The following is a 17,772-nucleotide window of genomic DNA, read 5'->3' as shown; positions in this document are numbered from 1 at the left end:
TCTATACAGGAGACAGGTTATACATGGGTAAGACAGGGTTAATATACCGCAACATTAGCCAAACACATCACACGATAACATACGTTGTGACGTATGTTGAATCTGAATGATTCATGAGTAACTTATTCCACGCCCCCCCCCCCCCCCACCCCCCCTTTGGCTACCACCACAGAAGCTGACATGGAAGACGAAAGACGTGGAGAAGTGCATGGTGCGGGGGAAGAACAGCGTGAGTGCCGCCATCTCCCAATGGAAGCAATCGGTGCCAGAACGCGTCTCAGTGCCGTTGCAGTTGGCAACCAGCAGGGGGTGCCAGAGAGCGAAAGCTCAGCTTGTGGGACGGGGGTTTGGGGAATAATAATTGAAGTGACATTATACAAACTGTATGTACAAGAGCAGTGTAGAATCACAGTTTGTGAACTACCAAAGGTACTGGACCTGAATGGCTTCAGTAATTATCTTAGCTAATTGGATTGTATGTAACGGCATGCTGTGGATGTTGCTCTGGCTTGCTAATTATCTAAATGTAGAAAAGCCAATTGTAAAAATGCACCCACTGCAGACTCTTGATCACAGTTGGCTATTGACTAACTGGCCATTAACTATTAACATAGCTGCCAGTAGACTGGTGGGGAACTGTTAGCATAGCCGCTCATTAACTCACAATGAACTGTTAACCTCGCTGCTAATTAACGAGCCAAATGCCTGAAATACATTTGTGAGTCACGTTTCCAAACCCCCCTTGTGCTTACAGGATGAGTGCTACAACTACATCAAGGTCCTGGTGCCTCGAAACGACGAGACTCTCTTCGCCTGCGGGACCAACGCCTTCAACCCCACCTGCCGAAACTACAAGGTACCACGCCCCCCTGTCCCGCGTCCTGTCACCCCGAACAGAAATCCGTGGCTTTAGCTAAGCCTCGGTGGCTATTCCCTTTTAAAAATAGCATCCCAGGGGAAGTGTGTGACTACGAGTGCCGTAGGAAAAATATCTAGCACCTCGGTCTGCCTCGCAGGAGCCATTAACGTGGAACAAGCTCTGGTTTGCCTGACTTAAGAACACTTTTCCCTGGCGTTTAATTGCAAAGTTTTGAAACCTTGAAAAAACGGGTTCCAGCTTTGTACGCATATTACAAAAAGATGCTTGTTTTTTTGTGTGTGATTGTTCATGATGGTACTGCCTGACCAAGTGTCCCTTGAAAAAGACATTGCTATCTCAGTGGGACTAATAAGAGAGAAGAATAGAGAGCAATAGAGAAATAAGCACAAATGAAATTCTGTACACGTCGATGTACCCTTGGGTTCAGTTTGTGAGCGAGGGAGCCGTTTCTGTATGAGCATACGTTATGAGGACTAGCTGAAATTGACACACACACACACGCACACACACACACACACACACACACACACATACACACACACACACACACACACACCTGTCTGGGTCTGTGTTAGCCAGTATCAGAAAAGACTGAAGCATAACTGTCATAGTGGCGGCGCCATAGCGACACGTTGACATGGCAACTCCAGGTCGCCGCGTCAAGGAATCCGCAAACAAGCAGCCCAGCCTTCAGCTGGGTTCCCCGCTGAATACCGCCAAATGCTTCGCGGCCGGATCTGGCGCCCCGTGACGACGCTTTTTGAAGCCGGGAGTTTTACAAGTTCGTAAATTCTCCCCTGCGTCGGGGGTTTCGACGTTTCGACCCGGTCGCCTTTCTTCGGTTGCCGTGCAGCGGGGACAGACGAGGTCGCCGGTGCTCGATTTCCGGTAACAGCCGGTTCTTTCCGGACCTGCGGAAGGAGAGCCTGTGAAAGCTGTCGAGCAGGAGTCCCAGCACAATGGCTTATCCAGGACACAGGCCTCTCCACTGCCTGCTGCCAAACTGACTCTTTCAGGCCAAAGCAAGAAGCCCCAGATAACTCAACGTGCAGAGCACGTTTTCTCTCTCTCTCTCTCCCTTTCTCTCTCGCTGTCTCTCCCTCTCATACTCTCACCCTCTCTGTCTCTCTCTCTCTCTCTCTCTCTCTCTCATACTCTCACCCTCTCTCTCTCACACGCATTCTTATTTTTTATCTTTTGTATTCTTGAATTGACAGTTGATTATTGAGTAATGAATTGACAGTGATGTTCCAATAAATGGGCATCAAAATCAGGTCTCTTTCTCTCTCTGTTTCTCTCACTCTCTCTCTCTCATTCTCTCTCTTTCTATTTCATATTTCTATCAGATTTTTATCTTCTATTCTAGTGAATTGACAATGATGTTCTAATAAAGGAGCATCAAGGTTAAGTCTTTCTTTCTTACTCTTTCTCCCTTGCTCTCTCTCATTCTCTCTCTGATACTCTCCGTCTGTCTCTGTCATACTCTCTCTCTCTCCCTCTCTGTTTCTCTCAGATTCTCTCGCTCTCTCTCTGTCTGTTAATATTCTTCCCAGCTTGCATTGTGCCGACAGTAACCTGAGGTTTTGGGTTTGAGTTTGTAATAGCTGTACCTTTTTGGTTTTTTTTTACCATATCTTCCCCCATGAGCTTTTGGCAGGAGCTGAAGGAAGTTAATGTGAAGAGGTTAGTGTGTCGAGAACAGGTTTGAGTCCCTGGAGAGCAGTGATATGGGGCTGAAATTTGTGTATTGGAGAACAGCTGTCTCCAGCTGTTGCCGACCCCCCCACCCCCACCCCACCGCCGTGCTCACGTTAACCCCCTGCCCTGCTGGAATTTCTGCACGGTTGCCGTGGAGATTTACCGCATGCCGCCCACGGCTAATGATCCATTCATAACCAGCTGCCGAGCGGGACACGGTTTGGGGAGATGGCGGGGTGGGGGGTGGGAGGGGAGGGGTGGGGGGTGGGAGGGGTGGGGGGGGGGGCGGGGGGGTGAGTTCAGGTTTCTTGCAACACGTGTAACTCATTCATGTTTTTGACTGCTGTGGAGTTCAGGGAACTGCACTTGGAACCAGGAAGCTGCCGGTTTGAATCCCAGGCGGGGCACTGCAGTTGTGTCCCTGAGCAACAGAAACAGCTTTGCTGAAATATCCCCTGGATGATCTCTTCAAAGGCAGTGTCCAGAGGTTATATTTAAATGAACTGTAACGGACCTTAGTTAAAGACAGCATGCTAAAAAAAATCCAGAAACCAATAGTTGCACTGATGGGATCAGCTCTATCAGGGCAATGCATTTTTGGAGAGCAATGATGTCCATTGAATTCACAGCAATTGTTCTTAGAATGGTTAGGTAAATCTTGGGAAATAAGAGTCGCAATAATAAAAATAATAATAAAATAAAGGACAAAAATATAAATGCTCCCATCAGCCAGTGGTTCCCAGTTTTTTTAAGTAACCCCCACCTCCCCAAATACACACATCCTACACTGTGCCGTTTTCTTTCAACCCCCACCATACTCCTCTCCTCCACCCCCCCCCCTTTTCCCCGGGGGTACTGCTCCCACTTTGGGAGCCACGGCCTTACGCCAGCAGAATCTGAAGGCCCGGCCTACCTCCACACACACATTCACACCCTCCAGTTTTCGGAGAGAGCACACAGGTTTGTGAGGACCCGGTGTTTCCCCCTCTCCTTCCAGATGTCCACTCTGGAGCAGGAGGGGGAGGAGGTGGTGGGCCAGGCACGCTGTCCCTTCGAGTCCCATCAGTCCAACGTGGGTCTCTTCGCTGGTGAGTCCCGGGAGTTCATTAATGGATTTGTTTGTTCATTTGTTTATTACTTAATTAAAAAGTTCCAGTGTTGCACATAAACCTCACATCTCAAAAAGAAAATGTTATTCTCAGGAACGGCAAAAGAAACTGCTTCTGTTTTTCCATGTACCGATAAGCATTGGGCTTTCGCCATATGGGGTTTTGAACCGACTGTATTAGTTCTTGAGTCGAATGAGAATTTTCAGTGTGTGATTTATAAAATAAATAAATAAAAAATGGCCAAACAAATTGAGATCTTGTACGTCATCGCCCTCAGTCCTCATCCAGTAAAGTGATTGTATGGATTGTACGGGCCATGATTCTTTTTGTCATGCACCGTGGTAGAAGTAGCAGGGTAGCGTGCCAGAAAATGATTTCTTCTGAAATTATCGTATGGAATGGGGTCTATCCTAATCGTGTTAGAAGTATGTATCATATATTTTCACCCACACGTCTAGGAGCATGGGTAGAAAGGGAAAAGGGGCATGTTTAGGCAGCCAGACACACTCTTGTCCTTATAAAGGAGGCCTTGGGTGCAGATTTTAGAGCTGAATGGCTTTTAGGGCTGAATGGCTTTTAGGGCTGAATGGCTTTTAGGGCTGGATGGCTTTTAGGGTTGAATGGCTTTTAGAGCTGAATGGCTTTTAGGGCTGAATGGCTTTTAGGGCTGAATGGCTTTTAGGGTTGAATGGCTTTTAGAGCTGAATGGCTTTTAGGGCTGAATGGCTTTTAGGGCTGAATGGCTTTTAGGGCTGAATGGCTTTTAGGGCTGAATGGCTTTTAGGGCTGAATGGCTTTTAGGGCTGAATGGCTTTTAGGGTTGAATGGCTTTTAGGGCTGAATGGCTTTTAGGGCTGAATGGCTTTTAGGGCTGAATGGCTTTTAGGGCTGAATGGCTTTTAGGGCTGAAGGGCTTTTAGGGCTGAATGGCTTTAGCGCCGTTAGCATGGTATATAAACGGGCGTTTGCGTTCCCCGCAGGGGGCGATTTCTACTCGGCCACCATGACGGACTTCCTGGCGAGCGACGCGGTGATCTACCGCAGCCTGGGCGAGGGCGGCCCCGTCCTGCGCACCGTCAAGTACGACTCCAAGTGGCTCCGGGGTGAGTCGCGTGACGCAGGGCCGTCCAATGAGAGACCGCGTGGCGGCAGGAGGCGGGAGGGTCAGGCCCGAGGGCCGTCGGAGCTTTCGGGAAGGTTCCGTGATCAGGACCAATCACAGGGAATTTCCTGCACACGGCAAAAAAAATTTAGATTGGTTGACATTTGATTGGTTCACATCTGTCAGCGATTGACAGGAAGTGCAAGCTAAGAACGTGCTCGAGCAATGCTACACATACCACTGACAATATTGACTTTCTTTTTCCTGTACAAGCTGAATAGCCTGTTCTTGTCATCGTGCTGTTCATTCTTGTTCTGCATTACCACTTCCCTGTTAATAAACCGGAAAAGAAAACAATCTGTGCAGCGCCAGTCACGCGTGATGTCATCATCTCAAACTCTTGCTCGTGTGTTTCCTCCAGAGCCTCGCTTCCTGCACGCGATAGAGTACGGGAACTACGTCTACTTCTTCCTGAGCGAGATCGCGGTGGAGTACACCACCCTCGGCAAGGTGAGCGCACTGCCGGGCCCACCTGACCACACCCGCCAGCGACCCAGCCCCTCGGGAAAAGTGTTCTGATTGGTCGATGCATACTGTGAGAGAAAAAGTTGGTGACAGAATCTCCAGGGAATGTGTTTCGATTGGTTGATTCGCATTGTGAGGGAACAAGTAGGTGACAGAAGCTCCAGGGAATGTGTTCTGATTGGCTGATTCACACTGTGAGGGAACAAGTTGCTAATGGAACACGCAAGTGTTCTGATTGGTCAAATCAAGGAATCAGCCATATAAACAGCCCCTGAGCTGGTATGAGACTTCCTCTGGAGTCTTCATTTGCTTGTTTATTTTTTTTTTTTTAAAGTATGGAACTAAACGAGAATTTCACACCTCAGTGAGTATGCATCCGTCTGAATGATCTTCAGCAGCGTGTTCAGAAGTGTGTTGCATTTCTGTACACTTCTGATACACAAGAATTTCCCTAGAATCAAATCAAATATATACATACATACAAACTTGCAGTAGTGTGTCGTCATATTTATGTTAGATGAATACCCGCAGGTATATGTAATGTCATATCTCGATTCGACCGCCCGCCCCCCCAATCTCCTGTCCCATCATGCCCCTGTGCAGGTGGTGTTCTCGCGGGTGGCGCGCGTGTGTAAGAACGATAACGGCGGCTCGCCGCGGGTCCTGGAGCGCTACTGGACCTCCTTCCTGAAGGCGCGGCTCAACTGCTCCGTCCCCGGCGACTCCTTCTTCTACTTCGACGTGCTGCAGTCGCTGACCAACGTGCTGCAGCTCAACGGCAGGCCCGCCGTCGTGGGCGTGTTCACCACGCAGGCCAACAGGTCAGCTGACCCATTACATTTCATTACATTACAGGCATTTAGCAGACGCTCTTATCCAGAGCGACGTACAACAAGTGCATTAGTTCACGGTGCAGAGGTGCAAAAGAAACACACGAGAGTGAAGTAAGGATTGTAGTGCCAGAAGTGACCACATCGATCAGGACTCCAATCCTGTAGAGTAACCTGTTCAGCAAACAATCCTACCAAGTACAAACTAGCACTGGAATCACATTTGCCTAATCAGACAAAAACAATCCTGCCAAATAAACTAACGTAATCGTATTATCCTAACTAGGTACATTGAGCTAAACTATAGGCTAGGGAGGGGTGGGGAGAGGTGCAGCCTGAAGAGATGAGTCTTTAGTCTGCGCTTGAAGGTAGACCCAGGGGGCCCGAACCCCGAACCCTGAATACCGAACCCTAAAACCTGAACCCTGGATACTGAATCTGAAACACTGTACATTAAACCCAGAACCCTAAACACTGAACCCCAAACCCTGAAACCTGAACCCCTACTTCCAAACCCTGTACATTGAACCCCAAACCTAAAACACTGAACCCAAATTTCTGAATCCTGAATACTGAATCTCAAACCCTGTACTTTGAACCCCAAACACTGAACCCCGAACACTGCATCTCAAACCCTGTCCATTGAATCCCAAACACTGAAGCCTGAACCCTGTCCGTTCAACCCTGAACACTGAACCCCAGACCCTGAATGCTGAACACTAACCTGGTGATGCATATCAACCATATTTACTGTATTATTCCCCACACATCAGATGCGATGGAGAGGGAGGCTTTATTGAGCTAATTATACTAAAGAATGATTATGTGGCAAATGGAAGGAGCCAGCTAGTGAATTTTACTGACACACTGGGGAACCCCCCTACTCTTTGCAAGGAAATCATTACTGAGCACAGTGAGTTGAGACCTCAGTTTAACATTTAGAGGAGACTTTTAAGCCTTTAAGCTGTGAGGTCACAATTGTGTGATTAGAATGTTCTTAAGTGAACATTCTAATGCTGATGTAACAATCACTACTGCAGGGTTTGTACGGTCATGAAAAACCTGGAAAAGTCATTGAAATTTAAAATGGAATTTCCAGGCCCTGGAAAAGTTATGGAAAATAATATTTTTTGAAAAGTAATGGAAACACAGCTAAAGTTGCATCAAATATAATTACTAATTAATCCAATCATAAAAATAGTATGTATCGTAATAAAACGTAAATTGGCACGTAACCTTCGCGGTATTTTGGTGGTGTGAGAAGTTAATTCGGTCCGGCTCAGTCTGTTTACAGGCACGCTTCTGCTAATGTAGCTGTTAGTAAACGTAGGCCCTACTGTGCCGACAATATGCCAGGGAAGTGCAGCTTCAATAATATATCAGGGCTCGAAATTGACTTTTTTACTTGGTAGCACTGGTGCTCCCACCTTCAAAAAGTTAGGAGCACCCACCAAAATGTAAGGAGCACCAACAATATATGCAATAGATTTTTTATTGATAATAAACGTCTGCTAAATGCCTGTAATGTAAACGACAATATAACAGTACGGTTTACAAGTAACAGTGAAATTGTCACGCCTAAAATGTGTCGACTCTTCAAGGAATTGCGTGTTATGCATTCAAACGACAAAGCGCTTCTCGTCACATTAATACCACTAATTAAATCAACCACCAGTAAACTGCATCGGAGAAATTAGCTGTTTCAACCGGGTCGCTACACAAAACACTACGTTAACGTTTCAAAAAAATGCCGTAATCGTTCGCTTCAACTTTTCAGCTTTCGATAACGCTAATAAATTTAGCGTCTTAACTTTTGTCTTCAGGTAACATTAGTTAACGCGTTAGCTCTCTGTGTCACGTGACAGTGGAGTGCAGCGAAAGGGAGTGATTGAAGGCTAATATTAACCTATTTAAAATCAGCATTAAAGGTAAGAATGCCAAGCTCACGATTGGTTAGAAGGGTCACCGTCAGCTCACAAGGCACATACTGAGTGTACTAACTAGCGAATGTGCAGAGAAAGACGTTCGACTGGAAAAAGCAAAAAAAAAAAAGGTCGCACCAGAACAATTATTTGCACTCGCACAAATGCTCCCAATTATATTTCAAGGTCGCACAGATTAAATTTTGGGAGCGTATGCCACCAAAATGGTCGCAATTTCGAGCCCTGTTTGAGACATTGACAAAAATGTTAAACTATTCGAATCAAAATATGAGAGAATGTATCTAAGTGTGTCTGTCTGGTGTTTATTTGTTTTAGAGAGGCACCATATGTTTTAGATGCAGACCTAATTTTACTTAGTGTTACAATAAATCATTTTAAATCGTCCCGCTGAGATAAAGTCATTTGTTTTGGTCATGGAAATTCAGTTAAAGGTTGTGGAGAAGTCATGGAAAAGTCATTGAAAATCATTGGTGAAGAAGTGCATGAACCCTGCTACTGGTGACTGAAAGCAGTGGAGCTCTAGAACACTGACTTAGTATGCTGAAAAAGCATTCTTAAAAAACCCATTGGAAAGGGTTAAACTGTGCCTGTCCGTTTGTCCGTCCGTCCCCCAGCATCACCGGCTCGGCCGTTTGCGCCTTCTACATGGACGACATCGAGGGGGTCTTCAACGGAAAGTTCAAGGAGCAGAGGAGCAGCGAGTCGGCCTGGACGCCGGTGCCCGAAGACCAGGTCCCCAAGCCCAGGTGAGCACGCCGGGGGTTATGGGTAACGGGCGCCTGCCTAGATTAGCCTAATTTGCGCAAGCTCAGCTCAAACATTTCTTTTCATCCTTGTTCTACACTGACACTTTCTTCCTTTATCTCAACAGCAGATTAAGTAGACAAGCTAAGACTCTTTCTCAAGGTCCCCTAGAATCACCTCTGGTTCAGGACCCCCTCCCCCCCCCCCCCAATAATGGGTTGTTAACATTCGACACCTTCATCCAACGCTCTCTCCAGGCTACAGACCAGTGGCATTTTAACAGCACAGTACAAGGACATGCATCTAAATCATCATGTTGCTATATTATGGAACCACTGTGCATGAGACATGGAGCTGTTTACCACAGTGTAAACATTTAATAATTCAAATGGCCATAACATTAAGACTGCTGAAGTAAACCCGAGATGGTTTATTTTATCTGAAAGCCCGACAGATGCAGTTTATGAAATATGGAATATAAACAAAACTGGAATTGTAAACAAAATATTCTTTAAACCAAACAGTTTTTTCTTTGTTTTGCTGAAGAGTCCCCTGGAGCTTTTAACTTTGGACCAAATTTAAAGTGTTTCAGGTTACATGTGCCTGTAGTTCAGTGTACTGCTTAAATATTTTAGTGATATCTGGTAAATTATTAATATCCAACCAACTATATAAACAGTGGCTGATCATAAGCAGAGGTGGAAAATCCAGGTTCAGAATCCATAAGTCCTCCACAGTATTCTTTTCCTAATCACCTGGTTTTGCTAATTAGCGCAGTTCTCCATCCAGGTGGTGGAGGTGATGAGCGAGTTCATGGGTGGAAGAAAAACATGGCAGGATTTTTACTGTCTGACCCTTGGACTTTCCACCTCTGACTGTAGGAGACTTTTTGCCTCATTACCTGCGGGTGTGTCGATACCAGAAGAGGTTTGAGGGTTTTTGGGGATGGTGTACGGCGGGAGGGGGTTAATCTTCACGTTCCTCTCGCAGACCGGGGACCTGCGCGGGAGATGGTCCCGCCTCCTCCTACAAGTCGTCCACCACCTTCCCCGACGACATGCTGGGCTTCATCAAGTCCTACCCGCTGATGGACGAGGCCGTTCCCTCCATCGGCGACCAGCCCTGCTTCACCCGCACCACCAGCAGGTATCCCAGGTCTACGAGCCGATGTGCGAACACCCTCTGCCCCCAGGCCTACGAGCCGATGTCCGAACACCCTCTGCCCTCCTTTCGTGCGTTGCGCAGTAGTGGAAAATCCAGGTTCGGAAAGTGAAAGTCCTCCCCCAGTATTTTGTTCCAACCACCTGGATTTGCCAATGAGCGCAGTTCTTCAGCCAGGAGGTGGAACTCATTGGTGAAATCTGCTGGCTGAGTATGTGAGCGGGAGAACCACACGGCAGGACATTTACTCTCTGACCCCTGGACTTTCCTCCTTTGGCATTACATGACATTACTGGCATGTACCAGACGCTGTTATCCCGAGCGACTTTCACTGTTATATATTTTTTTTGCATTTTAACGTAGTATCAATTTATTCTGCAGGATATATGCTGAAGTAATGCAGGTCAGTTCACCTTGCTCAAGGGTACTACAGCAGTGGCCCGAATATCCCAAACCATTATACTACACTGCCGCCCTGTGTGATCATCTATGCTTCACGGCCAGTGGGATTAGTCATGGCTCAATGATAGGCCTAAATACTGCTAATCAAAGTCCAATCTTATTCGCTCCCCTAAATGAATTAGTCGCATTTCTGTACAAGCCAGTTGTTCGTTTTGTTTCATAATGTTTGTTTAACAGAGACGGTGCACGGTTAACTTCTGCAGTTGCTTGTATGTAAGATTGTTCCCGATTAGGCTAAAAAAACTGCTTGTTTTTATGCACAGTCCCTGAGCAGGTAATATTGCTGATGTCACCCTCCCCTTCCATGGCAGCATTAACCACGCTCAGTTGTAAGATCTGTGAGCGGATTGGCCGACGATGACCATAGCCAATCCCTTCTCCCGTAGCCGGCTTAGCCGTGTTTCACTGGCAGGCTGGCGAGCAGATGGCCGAAGTCAGTCTCCCCTCCTGTAGTGGGATTAGCCACGCTTCATCGGCAGGCCTACGAGCCGATGGCCGAATTTGTGCAGGCTAATCCTCACAGCTGTGGCAATCTGGTCAGGCCTATTGCAGGGGAAAACTAGTAGCGGGGGGGGGGGGGTCGTGGGCGGAGTGCTCGCCTGCCTGTACGAGCCGGCGCGCCTGCCCGTCGTCACCGAGCGCCGCCGAGAGATCCTGACAGGCCCACAGGGAGGAGGGATGGTGACACGCATCGCTTCACGCCGGTTCCAATCCACAGCAGCAAGCGGTGGCAGTCAAGTACCCACGCTAACAGAAATTAACCTTCAAAAAGTCATAGCACAGAATATATTCCAGTATATTCCAGAAGGCCCAATATAGGTGTACGTTTTTGTAGCCTGGCACTGAAAACACCTCATAGAAAATTGTTCGGTGTTGGATCAACTCTTACAGAGCACATATGGTGCCTGTTGGACTCACACACACTCTGTTAGAGTTGAATTAACACTGGACATTTTACCATGCTGATTCAACTAATCGGGGTCTTGATTGAAGCTCAGGTGCTGCTCTTGGCATGACCGTGGTGTCTCTTCCCCAGGTTCAAGCTGACTCAAATCGCCGTGGATACCTCTGCTGGGCCATATAGGAACCACACAGTTCTGTTCCTGGGCTCTGAAGACGGCAACGTGCTGAAGGTTCTGGCCAACAACCACCCCAATGCCACCTTCAGCTCCCTGCTGCTGGAGGACATTGATGTCTACAACCCCTCCAAGTGAGCTCCCCTCTGACCCCTCAACCTCCGATACTATAATGAGCCAGCCTGGTTCCAGCTCTACAGTGGGAATGGGCTATAATGAGCCTGCCTGGTTCCAGCTCTACAGTGGGAAATGGTTATAATGAGTCAGCGTGGTTCCAGCTCTACAGTGGGAAAGGGGTATAATGAGCCAGCCTGGTTCCAGCTCTACAGTGGGAATGGGCTATAATGAGCCAGCCTGGTTCCAGCTTTACAGTGGGAATGGGCTATAATGAGCCAGCCTGGTTCCAGCTCTGCAGTGGGAAAGGGGTATAATGAGCCAGCCTGGTTCCAGCTCTGCAGTGGGAAAGGGGTATAATGAGCCAGCCTGGTTCCAGCTCTACAGTGGGAATGGGCTATAATGAGCCAGCCTGGTTCCAGCTTTACAGTGGGAATGGGCTATAATGAGCCAGCCTGGTTCCAGCTCTGCAGTGGGAAAGGGGTATAATGAGCCAGCCTGGTTCCAGCTCTGCAGTGGGAAAGGGGTATAATGAGCCAGCTTGGTTCCAGCTCTACAGTGGGAATGGGCTATAATGAGCCTGCCTGGTTCCAGCTTTACAGTGGGAATGGACTATAATGAGCCAGCCTGGTTCCAGCTCTGCAGTGGGAAAGGGGTATAATGAGCCAGCCTGTTTCAGCTCTACAGTGGGAAAGGGGTATAATGAGCCAGGCTGGTTCAGCTCTACAGTGGGAAAGGGCTATAATGAGCCAGCCTGGTTCAGCTCTACAGTGGGAAAGGGGTATAATGAGCCATCCTGGTTCAGCTCTACAGTGGGAATGGGCTATAATGAGCCAGCCAGGATCAGCTCTACGGAGGGAAAGGGCCAGACTGTCATTTGAATCTTTCCTTCACCAGGTGTAACGTTAACGGAGAAGACAAGAGGATTTTGGGATTGGAGCTGGACAAAGAGAATCACGCCCTGTTTGTGGCCTTCTCCGGCTGCGTCATCCGCGTCCCCCTCAGCCGCTGCGCGGACTACGGCGCCTGCAAGGAGTAAGTGCCATCCCAGTGCCACGCCCATAACCACGCCCCTTACTTTACCTGTGCTTCTGACCACACCCATAACCACGCCCCTTACCTTACCTGTGCTTATGACCACACCCATAACCACGCCCCTTGCCTTACCTGTGCTTCTGACCACACCCATAACCCCACCCATAACCACGCCCCTTACCTTACCTGTGCTTCTGACCACACCCATAACCACGCCCCTTACCTTACCTGTGCTTCTGACCACACCCATAACCCCACCCATAACCACGCCCCTTACCTTACCTGTGCTTCTGACCACACCCATAACCATGCCCCTTACCTTACCTGTGCATGTGGCCACACCCTTAACCACACCCCCCTAATCTTACCCCTACCGATGGCCACACCCACTACCACACCCCTTACCTGTGCATGTGACCACACCCATAACCACACCCCGCTAACCTTACCCATCTGTGTGACCATGGCCGTGGGCAAAGTGTGAAATGAGTGAATTGAGGCATTTAAAAAGCCGGAGAGCTGGGAGTTTAAACAGGGACCAGTCAGGAGTGTGACGGGGGAGTCGGGCGCCCTCCCGAATCGATGGATGGAGCGGCAGAGTCGGGACGGGCGCGCGGTTTTGTTTCTCCTCAAAAGGAACGGCAATAAAGATTCCAGAGCGACGCCGTTTCCTCAGTCTGTATTTCCTGGTGATAGCAGACCTGATGGGTGACCGACTCAAAAACACAATTTAGATAAGCACGGCAGACTCTCCACTGAACCCCTGTGCTCCCCACTCCCTGTGGAATAGCTCACACTGTCAGCCCCCCCCTCCCCCACCCAGGCAGAACTCCCCCCAGGCTTCTCTGGGCTGTCAGGGGAATCTGCTCACAATCTGGCGGCCCGAGCCGGTCCCGTCGACACGTCTTCTGTTCTCTGAGTTCACCGCTCGGCCAGCGAGGCTCGCCAGAGCAGCGCTCACAAAGCACCATCACCCTGACTCTCTCTCCCTCTCTCTCCCTCTCTGACTCTCTCTCTCTCTCTCTCTCCCTCTCTCTCCCTCTCTGAATCTCTCTCCCTCTCTCTCCCTCTCTGACTCTCTCTCCCTCTCTCTCCCTCACCCCGACTCTCTCTCTCTCTCTCTCCCTTTCTGTCTCTCTCTCTCTCTCCCTCTCCATCACCCTGACTCTCTCACTCTCTCTATCCCTCTCCATCTCTCTATCTCTGACTCTCTCTCCCTCTCTCTCCCTCTTAGTCTCTCTCTCTGACTCTCTCTCCCTCTCTCTCCCTCTTAGTCTCTCTCTCTGACTCTCTCTCCCTCTCTCCCTCTCCCTCTGACTCTCTCTCCCTCTCTCTCCCTCTTAGTCTCTCTCTCTGACTCTCTCTCCCTCTCTCTCCATCTCCCTGTCTCTCTCTCTGACTCTCTCTCCCTCTCTCTGTCTCTCTCTCTCTCTCTATCTCTCTCCATCTCTCTATCGCTCTTACTCTTACTTTTTTCTTTCTCTCGTTCTCTGTATTTCTGACCATTTTTCTTTCTTAGCATTTCTTTCTCACTCTCTTTCACTCTCCCACTCTCACTCATTCTCTCTCTCTCTCTCTGTCTTTCCCTCTCTCAATTCAGTTCATATAAGCTTTTTTGGCATGACCACACATCAGCATTGCCAAAGCAATTGTTCGCATAAAACAATAGTAGCAACAACGGCTATATGAGCAATAATAATGTATGATAAGAGTGCTGTCAGAGTGCTTGGACTCTCAGTAATGGGGGCGGGGTTGGGGGGCTTTGCTAACAAATACATTAGTGGTAATTAACAGTAACCATAACTCTCTTCCTCTCTCTCTCTCTCTTTCCCTCCCTCCCTCCCTCCCTCCATCCCTCTCTCCCAGGTCTTGCCTTTCCTCCCGTGATCCGTACTGCATATGGCTGAAGACGGGCAGCTGTGCGACCAGCGCACCCGGGTTCAAGTAAGAGTCCCCCCTGCTGTTTAACCCTTTAACGTGCAAAATCACACAGATTTGTGATTGGAATGTTCTTAACAGAGCATTGTAATGCTGATGTCACAGTCACTGCTGGGTACAAAACTGAAGGCAACGGAGTTCTGGAACACTGACTTAGAATTTTTTTTTTTTTTGGAGGGGGGGGGATATATGTTCCAAAAAAGCCTAGAAATTAAATCGCTGATAAGAGCAAATTACATTTTGGTTAGTGAAATAATTTGAGGGAAGTTCATCAGCAGTGCTTTCAATTTATACCAGCATCTGACGGCTTCACCAGTCCTGGCTATGCTTAGGACAAGAATGCCAGCACCATGCATCCAATCAGAATGAATGAGAGAACGTAGCATCCAATTAGGGGGACGGGGGGTGGGGGGAAAGTAGGTCCAGTCAGGGGTTGAAATTGGTTCTTCTGTTGCGCCTGTATTTGGAATTCTGACTTTATTTCTTCCCGAGTACAGAGATATATCTTTAAAGAGGATTGGAGAACAGTTTTGATCTATAGCGTTAGGGAGAGCATAAGTCAGGTCTTGTGTTAAATTGCTGTATTACTCTTAAGAGAGTCCTGTCATCAAATCATGGCCATCCCAGCCTGCCTTAGACAAGGGAAAAGATAAGGACTTTTTCTCATTAACGGATGATTTATCTTGTCATAATAACGTCTAAGAATCATCTTCTTAGGTGTTCTCTCATTATCAGAAAAAGTTCGTTTGAGATTAGCTGCTTGAGTTTTTTCATTTTCTTCCCTAATTTGCGTTGGAGAAATAATGATTTCAAATTCTTTTTTTTAATTACAAAGATGTGGTGCACTTAATTTAAAGAAGAATCCATTTTAAAGTAGTAAAAAGAAAGTTATTTTTTGTTTGAGATTTTTATTTATTTTTTTATTTTTATTTTTTTTTGTCATTGGATGTAGGCTACCAAAAATGTATCCTGTCCTCCTATCAATCGATGACCAAAATCTACCAGGTCCACAGGTCCACACTGCCCCAACCCTTTTTAAAGGGTTTTAAAAGCGTACTTTGGCTTGTCTTCACAAAGGAACCCCTTTCTATTTCTTTATGGAACCCTTTATGGTGGATGTGAAAAATGTGAAAGCTCCAAGATTGAACCATTTTGCCCAACAAAGAACCCTCGAACTAGACCTAGTTCCTCTGTGGAGACACAGAGGATCCTTTTGGAACCCTTTGTGTAGATATAGGAGTGGGTCAAAAGGGTTTCGCCATTTTGTTTCACTACAGGGCTGGCTTTGTGCGCCAGAGCCAGCAGTAAAGGCCAGAATTGAGGCACTCAACCTCCATCCCACAGGTCTGCAGACGGAGACTAAGACAGAGTCATAGATCACAGCCATCCAGCTGTGATTTATTTAGCCATTCTTATGAACGGGAAAGCAGGCGTTTGACACTTGGAACTATTGATCTCCGTTTTCCACTAAAACGAAAGAGTGTGGCAGCTAAAGGCCAGTCGATGGATTTCTTGCCCTCTCCCCTCCCCCTTCCTCCCTCCCTCTCTCTCGTCTCTCCCCATTGGACGCGGTCAAAGGGCGGCCATTTTGTATCAGCCGGGTTTCAATCACGCCTAGCACTCCTGAAGATAAAAACACTATTTTTACCTCTCTCTCTCTCTCTGTCTCTCTATCTCTCTCTCTCTGTTTCTACCTCTCTTTCTTGATCATTCTCTTTTTTCTTTATCTCTGCCGTTCTCCCCATCTGTCTCTCCACCTCTCTCTTTTCTCTTGTCTTTGCTCCATTTCTCTTTTCTCTATCTGCACTCCCTGCAACTCTCTACTTTTTTCCAATTCTCCTTCTGTTTTTCCCTCACTCGCTCTCTCTCCCTAACTCTCTCTCTCTCTCGACCTCCAAATTGCTCAGTTTTGACTGGTCTTGTTTCTGTAATGCACAGACTGGTGCTAAATCACTTTTTATTTACTTGGGGAGTAGAAGTGGGCTTGGGTGGGGGATTTATGGAGCAGCGGGGGGGGGGGGGGGGGGTCACTTCCAGGGCCGACACCAATCGACACTTTCTGAAACCACGTTCTGTTGGCATGGCTACCCGTTTTGTATGGTTGCCGTGGCTCCCCTGACAGTGTGAGACCGCAGTGAGGTTTTGCGGTTTAATTGGTGCCATTTTTTTTTTACATTTTGCAGAAACAAAGGAAAGCAAGATTTTGTGAGCGGGTGAGCGAGTCAGTCAGTCAGTGGGACAGTAAGTGAGCCAATGAGTGAGTGCCTGTCTCTGTGGCGCACACACACACACACACACACACGCAACTTCCATCCCTTAGGTCTGCAGACAGAGACACTCACGCACATGCACACTCATACACACACTCACACTCATGCACACACTCAAACACACACATACACTCACACACTCGCACACACATGCGTGCACACACACACACACACACACTCACACGCTCGCACACACATGGGTGCACACACACACACACACACGCAGACACATGCCCCAGGATCACTCTGGCTCCACGCGCTGTGTGTCTGTGTACATAACGGCAGGCAGGGGTCTGAGTGAGTCAGGTGGGGTCTGAGTGAGTCAGGTGGGGTCTGAGTGAGTCAGGTGGGATCTGAGTGAGTCATGTGAGGTCTGAGTGAGTCAGGTGGGGTCTGAGTGAGTCAGGTGGGGTCTGAGTGAGTCAGGTGGGGTCTGAGTGAGTCAGGTGGGGTCTGAGTGAGTCAGGTGGGTGTGAGTGAGTTAGGTGGGATCTGAGTGAGTCATTTGATGTCTGAGTGAGTCAGGTGGGGTCTGAGTGAGTCAGGTGGGGTCTGAGTGAGTCAGGTGGGATCTGAGTGAGTCAGGTGGGGTCTGAGTGAGTCAGGTGGGGTCTGAGTGAGTCAGGTGGGGTCTGAGTGACCCCAATCCCTTCCATCCAGTCCGCAGTTGCTTTTGCTTCTCCCCGCTACCCAACCACCCCCCCAGTGGGCGAGGCCAAAGACCCCCCAGTGGGCAAGGCTAACCCCTCCAGTGGGCAAGGCCAACCCCCCAGTGGGCCAGGCTAACCACCCCCCCAGTGTGTCTGTGTACATAACGGCAGGCAGGGGTCTGAGTGAGTCAGGTGGGGTCTGAGTGAGTCAGGTGGGGTCTGAGTGAGTCAGGTG

The 17,772-nt window shown here is 48.2% G+C and overlaps 1 protein-coding gene across 1 annotated transcript in view; it reads left to right on the top strand.

Annotated features, from left to right (window-relative positions):
• The window catches only part of LOC118233942 (semaphorin-6D-like), a 146,511-nt gene that overhangs the window by 106,830 nt on the left and 21,909 nt on the right, over nt 1-17,772 (top strand). The window contains exons 8-18 of the mRNA XM_035430109.1: nt 173-229; nt 755-856; nt 3,576-3,666; nt 4,668-4,790; nt 5,211-5,299; nt 5,918-6,135; nt 8,702-8,833; nt 9,822-9,977; nt 11,491-11,664; nt 12,542-12,679; nt 14,546-14,623. Coding sequence (XP_035286000.1) covers nt 173-229; nt 755-856; nt 3,576-3,666; nt 4,668-4,790; nt 5,211-5,299; nt 5,918-6,135; nt 8,702-8,833; nt 9,822-9,977; nt 11,491-11,664; nt 12,542-12,679; nt 14,546-14,623 — 1,358 coding nt within the window. The remainder of the gene's footprint in view (nt 1-172; nt 230-754; nt 857-3,575; nt 3,667-4,667; nt 4,791-5,210; nt 5,300-5,917; nt 6,136-8,701; nt 8,834-9,821; nt 9,978-11,490; nt 11,665-12,541; nt 12,680-14,545; nt 14,624-17,772) is intronic.

The sequence above is a fragment of the Anguilla anguilla genome, chromosome 8 (assembly GCF_013347855.1).
Source record: "Anguilla anguilla isolate fAngAng1 chromosome 8, fAngAng1.pri, whole genome shotgun sequence".
In the NCBI taxonomy this organism is placed as follows: domain Eukaryota; kingdom Metazoa; phylum Chordata; class Actinopteri; order Anguilliformes; family Anguillidae; genus Anguilla; species Anguilla anguilla.
Note: the sequence above shows the minus strand (reverse complement) of the source record. Positions and strands in the feature narration are given on the sequence as shown.